This window comes from Pteropus vampyrus, unplaced genomic scaffold, assembly GCF_000151845.1.
Source record: "Pteropus vampyrus isolate Shadow unplaced genomic scaffold, Pvam_2.0 Scaffold326, whole genome shotgun sequence".
Classification (NCBI taxonomy): domain Eukaryota; kingdom Metazoa; phylum Chordata; class Mammalia; order Chiroptera; family Pteropodidae; genus Pteropus; species Pteropus vampyrus.
In genome coordinates this window covers 675,450-688,606 of record NW_011889107.1, presented here as the reverse complement: position 1 = coordinate 688,606, position 13,157 = coordinate 675,450, and the positions used below count along the sequence as shown (strand labels likewise).

Below are 13,157 nucleotides of genomic sequence, written 5' to 3'. Positions count from 1 at the left end.
TGTTGATTCAGAGACCTTGGCTCCTTCCGCCTGGTAACTCAGCCAATATTGAAAGGTCTTGTCATTATCTAAAACCAATCAGTAAAGGGGGAAATAAAGATGGAGGAGACATACTGCCTTTTAAGAGCCTTGAGCAATGAGTGATGGGCCACATCACTTTCTCTCACATTTCAGTGATAAAAGCCAGTTATGTGGCCAAGCCTAGCTGCAAGTCCCCAGCCAGACAGCTGCTCTCCAGTCACAACTGTATAGTATGGGAGGGGAGAGGGAACTCTGATGGATAACCAGCCATCTCTTCCACAGAAAGCGAGTCACCACTGTGCTACCCTAAATTCCTAAAGGAATGTGAATGAGAGGAAAAATTCCTGCCTCATAGCACTGCCCAAGGTAGAAATGACAGAAAACCCTCTACAATAGCTCAAATCACCCAGCCAGATGTTTCAAAGAGGCACCAGAGAGCAGCATATGCATTCAGGCATCAGTCTACAGGTGCTGCAATGATGCTAGTCTGTGCAGATCCTAATGCAGCAGGTAGAGAGATAGAGACTGGACACATTGCATTGTCCCTGGGCTCCACCTGCCCTTCTGAAGCCACACTCAAGCTCCCAGTGGGGCTCATGTGAGGGGATCCACTTCCCTCACTGCAGACTACCCTCCCCCACAAAGAGGCTACCACACAAGTACTTGGAACACCCAGTCAATACCAAGCTCAAGGGCTCAGCCACCGTGGCAGGAGGAATCCTGGCACCCTCTTCCTGCTCCCTCTCTGAATGATGGCCCAGGAGCATGTGCCTCTGGAAAGCAGTGGGTCGGCTTGTCAAGCCTCTCTCTAGAAAGCCAAGACATGAAGTGAATGCCAATGATCCCCCACGGCGGTGAGGAGGGGGACACAATTAGAGCAAATTCTGCTTACAGTTCAGATTCAATATTTGGAAGGAATAATCCTGAAATAAGAGATTGCCTGATTTCTCTCCCAAGCCTGTGAATGGTTCATTAGCTCCTATTTGACATTTGATGGTTGAGTCTGATTGGCTTTATTGTGGAGTTGGACTTTAAGAAGTCCCCAAGACAGAGCAATCAAGTTTCACAATGATCCCCAACTGCAAATTTTAAAACATAAATGGCAGCTGTGCCTTGGACCTCAATCCCATGAATGCTGAGGGGGAATTTGTATTTCATCCCCACTTAATGAACCTCAATCCTGCTTAGCAAAGCGGGGCCCCTGACTCAGCAGTTAGGATTTCCTCAGCAGTGCAGCCCAGGTGCTACACACAAAGAATCCCCAGACCGAAGTATAAAAATAAGTGTGTCCCAGTATTGTGCGGGGCCACCTCGGTACTGGGATCTCTGAGGATTGTAAGACCAAGACCATGCCCTGGATGGAACACAGTCTAACTGCGGAGATGGGTCTCTTGTACCAAAAACAAAAATAATAAAGATGGCAGGTGCTCAGTTCCATGATGGGAGCACAAGGGCTTCAGGGGTTCCCAAGAAAATGAGAGCAGGAAAAATCATGGTCTGGGCTGGCTTCCCGGAGGAAGGATGCTTGACCAGGATGTAGGAGAGGGCAAGGGGAAGTCATTCCGGGCATGAGATATGAGCGAAGGTTTGGAGGGGCCCTAGAACTCCCCAACTCCCTGTGGGCAAGTGGTGCCTCCTCGGGGTTCCTGCCACCACCTGACTTCTCCACTCCTTGCATCTGCCACATGGCATTGTTCTTATCTGTCTGCGTCAACCATGGGTCCTTTGAGGGCAGGGACTGTCTTCCATTTCCTAGCCCCGGTACCCAATAAATGTTTGTTGGCCGAATGGAGAACTCTGTTATATGCTCCAGTATGTTATTGTTGTTATTATTGTTGCTAGAGGTGTAGTTACATGAACCAGTATCATTTCTTTGAGAGATCAGGATTCCAGAGATCCAGGAAATTCTGTGGGGTAATATTCATGGGGAAATGGGAATGAGAAAAGGACTCACTTTCTCCTTCAGTTGTTCCCTTTAACCCCTAGAAAGAACATTCAGAGGGTAGAGGGGACTATGGGATACCTACTGAGGGTCTACGATGTGCCCAATACAAGGCACCTGTGTGGGGTGCCTTATATGCACTTGTTGCTCATGCAGACCAGGTGTGTAGTGTTTAAGAGATCAACTCGAGGGCTCTACCATATACAAGCTGTGTGTTCTCTTGCAAGTTAGTAAACCTCTCTGTGCCCTGATGGTCTCCATCAAAGGAGTTTTCTACAGCCTAGGGTTGTGTGAGGAATCTGTGTTTGTACTTGTAAAGCTCTTACATCAGGGCCTGGCCCATCATCAATTCCCACTGAATGACCGCTGGCATGTCTGTGTTCTCATTCCATCCTCATTACCCCATTTTGCAGCCAAGACGTGTTATGTCCGTCTCACAACTGAGAGCTCTGACGCTCAGAGAAGAGAATGATTTGCTTAAGTTCACACCATAGTGGAACTTCGGTTCTGCCTGTCTTCAAAGTCACATCTTGATGGGTGCTGGAGGGAGTTAACGAAGGGGGAACACTCCAATCTGGCTGCCATGGGCTGGATGCCTTCCCGGGTCCTCCATTAGTTCCCCAGCGTCCAGGCAGCTGCACTAAGGCCTGCCTCCCTCAGCTCCCCGCCTCCCTCTCTCCACACTGTGAGACTTCCTCACACCCCGGCCCCAAGTCACGGGGCCTCCCACATCAGATAGGACCCTTCCTGCCACTCAGCCATTCTCCACAGCCAAGCATGTGGCCTTTCTTCCAGCACCCAACACACACATACACCCTCGCATATGCACACTCACACAGATACAAAAAAAAAAACACATGCTCCCATATACTACTCATACATATCTGCTCACACACATGTATCTACATGCATATGCCTACACACACTTACACACTCATATTCACACATACTCACACTCTCACACATACAGATACACACAGACCAAAAAGCATACCTATATACACATGTTCCTACATACCAACACATCATTCTCACACATGTGTACACATGGACACACAAACATGTTCACCTACATACACATGTGCACACTTACACACACACCCTCACATATAGACAAAGACACAAAGAGCACACATATATACACATGTTCCTATACGCATGCTCATAAGCGTGTAGGCATGTACCCACAAGCTCACGCACAGATACAAGTCTCCAAGAACAGAGCTGCCATACCTGCCTTTGACCACAGGGAGAGGAGGGCAGAAATGCCGACAGAAGCCAGGGTCAGAGGTTTGGTTATTATTATTTTCACACCATCTTCTCCCAACAGAACAGCACAGCTCAGGCAACACAGGTCTCTGGGGGCCCACCTGTCTCATCCCCGTCTGGTTCTCTGGCTGCCTCGGGCTGCCCTGCTCCGGCCTTCCAAGACCCGATTTTAGTGCCAGGTCCCATCACGGCCTGAACGTTCTCCCCTGTCCTCCCATTTCATGTTTATTGTTCACCTCAGCAGCCACTTCCTGGAGACCACAGGACTCAGGCATCCGCCAGCAAGCAGGTACTCCCCCTAATGACATTGCCCTTCCTAGCACCTCTGAGAAGCATCACTAGGTGACCTTCATGGTCACGTAGATAGGACTGCCCCAGGCATAGACACGGGGACAGTGAGGTTTTCCATTGCCTCTCAAATCAGGGAGCATAAATGTCTGCACAACCAATAACTCTCAAGTGATGCCTCAGAGAGAGATGGATTCCTTAAGAAACAAGGGCAATTATCTTTCTCTGCCTGCAGTGTTCCCTGCCCTTCACCAGGGGGCAGCCCTGATTCACCTATTTGTGTTCAAACGCATTACCCAACCTACATAGTCCATAAGGACTTGGAGACTGGGGAGAATATCCACAAACCTGAAAGGTGTGTGTGTGTGTGTGTGTGTGTGTGTGTGTGTGTGTGTGTGTGTGTGTGTGTGTGTGTAGATCAGGTTAGACTGGGAAAATGATCCAAAGAGAAAACAGATTGAATGAGATTTAGTTACTAATATTGGGGCACAAATTTCGTTCTGAGTTTCTTATTGGCCATAGCAAAAATAGAATCATTCACTAAGTTCACCCACTTTTCCAGGAAAAGGCCAAAACTGCATTTAGGAGGCTGGGAAGCCCACCACACCTTGGTTTATACAGCTCCCCATACAGGGTCTTCCAGATTGACTCTGTGCCTGTGTTGGGCTCAATATGTCAACTCTTCTTTAAATTCATCATCTCTCACTTTTACCCTCTAATTTAAAGTGACAGTCAAGAGCTCTAGCTCTAGAGCCAGACCTCAACTCTTACTGAGTCCCCTTGCTGTCCCCCTCTCCTCCCAGTCCCACTCCAGTCAGGTCTTCATCCACAGCGACTTCCATGTGGCCAAATCCAGGGCCGTTCTCAGCCTTCTTCTTAGCAGAGCTAATCCAGGTGAGCATGTCCTCATCCCTGAAACACCTTTTTCATTTGGCTTCAAAGACATAACTCTCTTTTTTGTCTCCATCTATTGATCCCTCTCCATCTGCTTTGCTGGCTCCTCCTGCTCTGCCTGACCTTCAAATGTCGCAGTGCCCTGTTATGGTTTGGTACCTCTCCCCTTCTCCATCCAGTCACTCCCTCGATCCAGTTTCAGAACTTTTAAGTATCAGATACTTCCTGATGACCACAGCACGCACATTTGTAGCCCACAACTCTACTCAGATGTCAAACAGGCATCTCAAATTTAACATGTCCAGACCAAACTTTTGGTACCCTCACCTGACTTATTTCCCATCTCGATAGATGGCAGCCCCATTTGACTTGGTTGGACAGCCTTAGAGTTGTCCTTGACTTTTCTCTTCATTCACTCTTTACATCCAAGAGAACAAATAATCCTGTGGGATCTGACTTCAACGAATCTCTAGAATTCAACCATTTCTCACTATTTCTATTCTGACCTCCTTCATCTTAGCCATTGGTACTGCTCTGCGGGTAGTGGCTTTGTCTGTTTTGTTGGTTGTTATATTCTTTGTGCCTAGAATGGTTCTTGGCACATAGTAGGCCATAAGTAAATATCTTGTTGATTAAATTATTGAATACTCTAGAGTTTGCTATGCACATGAGACACAAAAAGGATTCTGTGTCTCAATAAACAAATGATTTCACAACTATGAAAATAATAATAACCAACATTTTTAATACCATGTGCCAGGCCCCTTATATATGACAGGAAGATGCTAGATGAGATGGAAGTAGGAAATTATCCAGGGTCAAACATTAGTGGTTGTTGGAGGAGATATTTGAATCATATTCATTTACTCAATTCATCAAATACTTGTTGAGCACCAATTATGTGCCAGATATTGTTTCAGGAAAATAAAATAGATAAATTCCTTACTCTAATAGAGCTTACATTCTAGTGAAGAGAGAAATGTAAGAAAGGAAATGTTTATACGTTACAAGTGCCATAAGAAAGCAAGTTAAGGACGTAAGTGATAGGGAAAGCTCTAGCGGGGGATGGTCAGGAAAGATGTCTTTGGGGAAGTGGCATTTGAACAGAGACCTGGATAAAGTAGGAGGTAAGCCATATAAGGATGTGGGTGAAGAACAGATCTTCAGATAAACAATCTTTGGCACTTTGGGGTGACAGCAAGGAAGCCAGTGTGGCTAGAACCCAGAGATGAAAGACAGAGATTTTGGAGTCGATGTCAAAGATACGGAGGGGCACCACAGGGACCTCGGACACCAGTGGAAGCCTTTGCATTTTTCCCTGAGTAACGTGGGAAGCCATTAGGTTGGAGCACAGAAGAAAAATGATCTGGCTTAGATTTTAATAAAATCTCAGGCTGCTGTATGAAGAAAGGCCCGAAGAGGAGCAAGAGTGGACCTAGAGAGATCTATTTGGAGATCCTCTTGGCCAACCTGTGGTGCCCAGTTGTTTGGTAAAACACTAGTCTAGATGTTGCTGTGAAGATATTATTTTAGATGTGATTGACATTTAAAATCAATAGACTTTAAGTGAATAACGTGGGCTGGTTTCATCTAAACACTTGAAGGTCTTAAAAATAAAGACCAAAGTTTCCTGAAGAAGAAAGAATTCTGCCTCAAGACTGCCACATTAAAATCTTGCCTGCGCATGTGGCCTGCTGGCCTCTCTTGCAACATTAGACTCAAAATTGCAACATCAACTCTTATCTAAACTTCCAGCCTGCTGACCTGCCCTACAAGATTTCGAATTTGCCAGCCCCAGCAATCAAATGAGCCAATTTCTTAAAATAAATCTAGGTAAAAAAAAAAAAAAAAGAACAGTAAATTCTGTTTATACTTCAAATAAACAAACAAATAAATAAATCTAGATAGATTAGATAGATGATAGATGATGATTGATAGATAGATAGATAGATATAGATAGATAGATAGATAGATAATAGAATAAGAATTTATCTCTCTCCCCTTTTGGTTCTGCTTCTCAGGAGAATCCCGGCTAATACAAGGCTACTGCAATAATCCATTAGAACAATGTCAGTGATGATAGCTTGGACTGGATAGCAGTAGAGATGGTGAGACGTGGGTAGAGTCTAGAAATATTTTAAAGGTAAAGCTACTGGATTTGCTAATGAATTAAACTTGGCAAATGGAAAAAAGAGAAGGATCAAGGACGACTCCTGCATTTTTGGCCTAAGCAACTGGGTGAGTGGTAGTGTCCTCATCCGTTATGGGAGAAGCTGAGGAGCTGGATAAATGAGGAGCTGAGGGGAGAGGTCAGGCTTGGGAGTGAACAGGCGCCTACCAATGGCATTAAAGTCCTTGAGACTGAATAAGGTCACTAGTCTTGGTGGCTGTAGACAGAAGACAGTGGTTCTAGGCCTGAGCCCTGGAGCCCCTGGGGCATTCTAAGATCTAGAGGTCAAAAAGAGAAAGAAAACCAACAAAGAAAACTGAAAAAAATGGGTCAATGAGATGAGCAGAAAATCCAGAGTGTATGCGTCCCAGGCGCCAAGTGGAGAAAGTGCTTTATTCCAAGAAAGATGGAGTGGTTGGATGTGACAAACGCTCCTGGAGAAATGGTCATTTGGGGGTCAGAGTGCTCTGGGGCACCATGGCAGTGGCCTGTGTGGACAGGAAACCCAGTGCGGAGGGAGGAACAGCCCAAACACACACACAGATCAATTGTCGCCACCCTGATTGAAGCTTTCACACAGAGAACAGAGTCCAGGCTGGCATCACAGTCATTTCCCATGTCTCTAAAGAAGGAAGTACCCTGAGAAATGTCAGTGTACACTGACTGAATAGCGGCAGCAGCGAGGGTTTGCACCTGTGGTTTTGATGGATGGTGGGTCATTTATGAAGAGATTAGATGGAGATGAATTGAAATATGAATTTGAGTCATGTTAGGTAAATAAGGAGATCACACCTTGTTCCCAGGGGAAGAGTGACATGTGATGGGCCCTGGCCAGAGGGACTGGAAGGCCCCAGGAGGAAAGGAGACCATGGCCACAGGGGCCTCCGAACCCTACAGGTTTGTTCCTTGTCGCTTGGTGTGGGGCCAATGGGGCTAAGCTTGCTCTGGTGGAAAGAGCAAGATTTGTGAGTCAAGGGGCCTCATGACAACCTCAAAAGCTGGAGACCGATCATCTTTTTATAAATGAGAACCTGAGATCACAGAGGTGGTATCACTTGTCCAAGGTCACACAGTTGGTCAAACCAGCTCGACAGATGGCACGTCGTGGTATTTAGGCTACGCGGGACTAAGATCAGAACTGTAGTTTCAGAGATGGGGTTTGTCAGGGGAGGGTCCATGGAGAAGGAGAGGCAGGGAAACCTCCATTCACCGCATGGCCCCTGCATGCCAGGCACATGCTAGGGCAACCAGTCACAGGCTCCTTTGGGACGAGATTTTTCAGGTTTTCCTCACATCGACCATTATAAGGTTGTTAGTATTTCTTCCACTTACTGATGGAGAAACAGAGGCTCAGAGAGGCGAAGTAATGTACACACAGCTGAAAAGTGGTTTAAACCCAGATCGCCTTGCTGCCGAGGCCTGAGTTGCTTTTTCTATAACACCACAAGCTGAGCAGAGGCACAAATTCCATAGATAAAACCTGCTGCTCACACGTCTTATTCTCACAGTGACTGTAAAAAAATAAAATATAATAATAATAATGCCATTTTAAAATGGAGCCAGAGCTGCCATGCCAAAGGAACTGCCTTGCATGTCTTATGCTTCAAACCTTTGGAATGTTAAAATGGCAAAATAACCTTCAGACTGGGCTTAAAGCAACATTGTGCCCCAAAGAACTGTTTGTAAAGATAACAAGAAAGCAGATGTTATGAGTACCACACTGAAAATTTAAAATACCGTTTAGAATTAACATCGTTATGTTATATTATCTGCACCAATAGAAACGCCTTCCTTCTGTTGGTATAATAATTGCCCTTCCCTTTCTCGTAAATACCTCTTGCCTTTGTCTCCTAATTGAAACATTACTTGAGCTCCTGTCTGAATCAGTGCCTCCCAAACAGCTACTCTTCAATCTCAGATAAATACTTATTACCTCTCACTTTGAAAGGCTTTTTGTTTTTTGTTTAAACTGATATTAAACATGGTGCTTGATCTTGTTGGACCTTGGTTTACTCATCTGTAAATTGGAGACAATCCTATAGGATTAAACAGGATTATGCCATCTAGCACACAGTGCACAAAAGAACTATGTTCAAGAAATGAGAGCTATTGTTGTTACTGATGACTATCTTCAGTTTACAGACGAGAAAGCATGTCCACTAATTTCTTCATACGCTAAAGAGTAAAGGCTGAAGTCTGAAATCAAAACAAGACATAGGTAATATCAAAGTTCACCCAGCTTTTTTTCATTTCATCCCAAGATAAGAAAGGAGATGAGCATTTCAGGCAGGCGGAATGCATCAGTGAAAGCATTTCAGGCAGGTGGAATGCATCAGTGAACAGGTGAGATAAGATGAGGCACAAGCGGGTAGAGTCGGTCTGTGGGAGTGTGATGACATCAGTCGTTATAGGCACAGGTTGGAGAATGGCCCTTCCCTGTCTAGGTGGGCTTTCTGGGCTTCAACTCAGTGTTATGCATGGATGCCCTACTGCGTGCCAGGCTTTGTGCCTACAGAGCTGAGCCCTGCTGTGGGCACTGTTTACAGCTGCCTGGAAGGGCAGAGATGATAACGCCTAGTGGACTTTGCCCTCTTCTCCCCGACCCAGCCTTCAGCCATGGAGGCAGTGGGTTATGGATTGCCTAGGGTGAGTCAGGTGGGCCCCATCACTCACCTCATATGGTGGGTTCTATCATTTCGCCCATTCGATGTAGAGGAAATTAAGACTCAGTCAAAGTCGATGCGAATTGTCCAAGATCACACAAATGCATCAGGACCGGGCTTTGAACCTGGGTCAATCTGTCTCCAAGGCTAGGCTCTTTCCCCCATGCTGGGTGAGACAACTGGCTCCTAAAAGGCACAGACAGGTGAGATGGCCTAAGGTACCTAAGGCCACAAAAGGCATAGACAGGTGAGATGGCCTAAGGTACCTTAGGTCACAAACATGGTCTAAGGTAACCAGCCACCAGTGGGAGATGCAGGCAGAGGCAGGTTGAGGGCCTGGGACCAGACTGATCAGAAGGAGGTTTCTTAAATATAACTGGGGAGAGAGGGCTGGAGAGGTGTGGGGCTGAGGGCACGGAGAGCCTTGCACCTACTTACCTTGCCGTGGGCCAGCCGGTCTGTCTACATCTTTCGCTCAGAGAAGAACTATGGGCTGACCTGTGTCCCTGCTCTCCCACTGACTAGCTCTGTGACCTGGGGTGAATCACTTTACCTCTGAAGCTTCGCTTTCTCTGTCTGTAAAATGGTCTCCCTACCATTTCATTCCCAGGGGTGTCTTAAGGAGCGAGGAAAAGCGGTGTGGTCTAAGGCCCTTCCACAGAGAGCCACGCACAGCAGGTGCCTGACTCAGAGTAACATGTTCCCATGTGCCGGGCCTCCCTGCCCTCACCACACCCAACCCCCTTCCTGGGAATGGACTCTCCAGGCTCGTCACAGGGCCAGCCAAGTGTCAACCCCACCCCAGCTGGCCAGTTAATGAGTGACCAGGGTGCTGGAGCCTGGCCTATAAAGAGCTGCTAGCCAGGGAAGCGGGTGGCAGCTGGGTGGACAGTCGTGGGGTGCCGAGGGAGCAAGATGGGTGGCAGAACTGTGTCAAGGTTTCTGTCCGGAGTGGCCGTGGTCCTTCTGGTGCTGCTGCAGAGCACACAGTCAGTCTACATCCAGGTGAGTCCTTTCAGCCAGCATGCCCTTCGACTGAAGATTCCCACGGTGGGAGGCTGAGATGGTGAGGGGACGTCGGGAAATTCATGGGGTACATGGGAGCACAGGGCCCAGGGCTCAGCCCAACACCTAATCATAGCCCAGGGACTAAGACAGCTGGTTGGGGTGGGGTGGGGTAGGGGTCAGCTGGCATGCCTATGGCTATGCTGATGGTTTAACAATAGCATAATAAACTGCTGTTATTCAGCATTGCTCTCCTTGAAGGCCAATCCTGGTCCGAGGTCAGGGTGTGGAACAAGATGCGGTCCCTGTCCTTGAGATGCCCAAGAGGGGAGGGACACCACTTTTTGCTCCCGCAGTGTTCTGTGTTTGCCCATGTATGGGTGCAGAGGGGTAATCACCAGAAGACATTTCCTTGGCAGATAATTCAAGTGGACATTGCAGGGTGAGCCGAAGGTAGCCAGGTACAGAGGACACAGACCGCTCCAGGCAGAGGGCGCAGCATAGGAAAAGTCCAGGGAGAAGACGGCAGGCAGTCCAGGTGGCCTTCCAGGGCACCTGTGAGGCTGGAAGGAGTCATGGAAGCAGGTCCTGTCTGTGGTGCGACAGCATGCTGCTGGCCTCTCCATCGTGGCTGGGAAGTCTGTCGCTCTGGGTGTCTCACACTCCTGACTCTGCGCAAGGCCTCCTTGAGAGGGAACATGCGGGGCCCTGGAAGGGGTGTAAGAGAGCCTCAGCCTCCCCCCGGCCTTGGAGCCTGGCCAGGTTGTGACTGCCATCATTTTGTCAACTTCCATCTGTCAGATGAGGCTCAGATGAGGCTCAGATTAGGCGACAGGTAGCTAGTCAGGAAGAGCTGGGATTTGAACCAGGGATCTGCGGGTCTCCAAAGCCCATGCCATAAACCACTGTGCTCCATAGCTTTGTTTACCAGTTACTGGGGGCCTGTGACACAGGGATGTGAAGTGTCAGATACCACCTCCCACCTCCAAGGCTGTCTTTCAGGTGTAGCCCAAACTTCCCTTAAGAATGGGGAGATTTTGTGGGGTCTGAGGAACCATGGTCTCTCAGTCCAGGTTTTGACACCCTCCTTCTTCCCCACCAGTACCAAGGCTTCCGGGTCCAGCTGGATTCCGTGAAGAAACTGAATGACCTGGAGAAGCAGTTGGCATTCAGCCCCCACCTGCAGGCCCAGAATGTCCTGCCCACCCCATGCTACCACCAGGCCCTACCACTGGACCTGCAGCCCATCTGCACCTCCACGGAAGCTGCCACCACCTTCCAGGCCTTGAGTGAGTGCCGCCACCTCTGCGAAGCTTCCTGCCTCTTGTTCTCTTCTTCCTCACACCTCAGTTTAGATCCAGGTTCCTCTGCTTCACATTACTTCTCTTAGGTACCTAGTGGCTGCGAGGAAGGGTTGCGGGGAAGGTGTTGAGCAGTGATCAAGAAACTCGGCCTCTCACCTCCCCAGTCTTGGCAGCAAAAGTCAGGCGTGAGGAAGCCCCTCAGCTCCCAGCAACCTGGGTTGGTTGGGCCTCCTACCTCAAAGAATGCACAGATGGGAGGGAAGGGGGCCTGGGAAAGGGACCCAAAAGCAATGACCGTAAAGCAGTGAGATGATTGGGGGAGCACAGTGGGTACATGAAGGAGGAATGGCTCACATCTAGGGTGGCATAAGGAGTCTGAAAGGCTCCCAAGGGGTGACATCTAAGCTGAAGCATGACAGATGAAGCAGAGCTGGCCAGGAGAATTTGGTGACTAGCTAGCATTTATTGAGCACCTACTCAGTGCTGAGCCCTGTGTCGGTCCTTTTGCCCGCATTCTCACCTCACAACTACTCTGTCAGGCCAATGCTGTCTATGTAGGAGACAGGAAAACTCAGGTGCAGACTTTAAATGACTTGCCTAGGCACTGGGAGGAAGGAGAGGACCTAGGACTTAAACCCAAGCTGCTCACTCTGCTTTTAAAATGTCATACTCTTAATTTGTGAGAAAGGTGGCAGGCCACTCTCTCAGGCCCACTCCTAAGCAGATCTTCTCTGGCTGCCAGGCCAGGAACTCCTTGGACCACGGATGTTTTAGGTTCAGATCAGCTGACCAATGTTCTCCCCCTACCCAGAGACCATCGCCAATGACGACTGTGAGCTGTGTGTGAATGTTGCGTGCACCGGCTGCACCTGAGATGGACCCAGGCGCCCTGAGCCCACCCCGGACTCCTTGCTCCACCCCCAGCCCACTGCCCTCACAGCCCCTGTCCCCATCCAAGCTCTGGAGGAGCCCTGACCACTGTGGTCATTGCCATCCTCCTAGGGCCAAAGCAGCTGGATCTGGCACAAAGCAATTAGGAGAGAGTTTGGCCCTTTAGGCAGCCCCATTGCTGAATAAAGATTCTCCACCATACACAGAGTCCAGTGTGCCTTTGTTCAAGGCCAGGAGCCATGGCGGAGGGGGGGGCGGTGCTTCTTGGGAAGCTGGCTGGATTGAGGAGAGATGTTGGGCTAGAAACAGGAATTTCCCTGGTTTCTAACACCCCAGGAGTTGGTTCACTAAGCTCTATTTTGTATAGGCGGGAGTGAGGCTTAGGGTAGGAACGAGTCACCCAAGAGTACCCAGACCCATTTGACCCCCAAGGTGAGCTCAAGGCCTGGCCCAGCTGCAGAGCCACAGCCTCTATGCTCCTGACCTGGGGTGGCGGAGGATGGGGAGCCTCCTGCAGTAGATGGGACAGCAGGAGTGGGTGAAGGGGGAGGGATCACATGGTGCAGCCTCCCCTGGCTCTGGGGCACCTGAGAAGATGAGCCCTTTGCCTTCACCCTCCCACCTTTCTCCGCTCCCTGGGACCATCTGGCCAGCTCCAGGTAGAAGACTTTTCTTCCCTCTCTCCATCCTGGTGGCCCTGAAAAATATTA

General features: G+C 48.7%; 1 protein-coding gene across 1 annotated transcript; it reads left to right on the top strand.

Moving 5' to 3' along the window:
* The first annotated feature begins 10,112 nt into the window (after positions 1-10,112).
* GUCA2B (guanylate cyclase activator 2B) lies at positions 10,113-12,648 on the top strand. The gene is made up of 3 exons (XM_011377936.2): positions 10,113-10,252; positions 11,355-11,541; positions 12,368-12,648. Exons 1-3 carry the CDS (start codon positions 10,163-10,165, stop codon positions 12,427-12,429), a joined length of 339 nt encoding a protein of 112 aa, XP_011376238.1. The 5' UTR covers positions 10,113-10,162; the 3' UTR covers positions 12,430-12,648.
* Positions 12,649-13,157: the final 509 nt, after the last annotated feature.

Bases quoted from the DNA above. Each gene is read 5' to 3' on its own strand.
- GUCA2B (XM_011377936.2), top strand. From the start codon at position 10,163: ATGGGTGGCAGAACTGTGTCAAGGTTTCTGTCCGGAGTGGCCGTGGTC. The intron at 10,253-11,354 runs GTGAGTCCTTTC...CTTCCCCACCAG, and splicing joins CACAGTCAGTCTACATCCAG to TACCAAGGCTTCCGGGTCCA. The intron at 11,542-12,367 runs GTGAGTGCCGCC...CCCCCTACCCAG, and splicing joins CACCACCTTCCAGGCCTTGA to AGACCATCGCCAATGACGAC.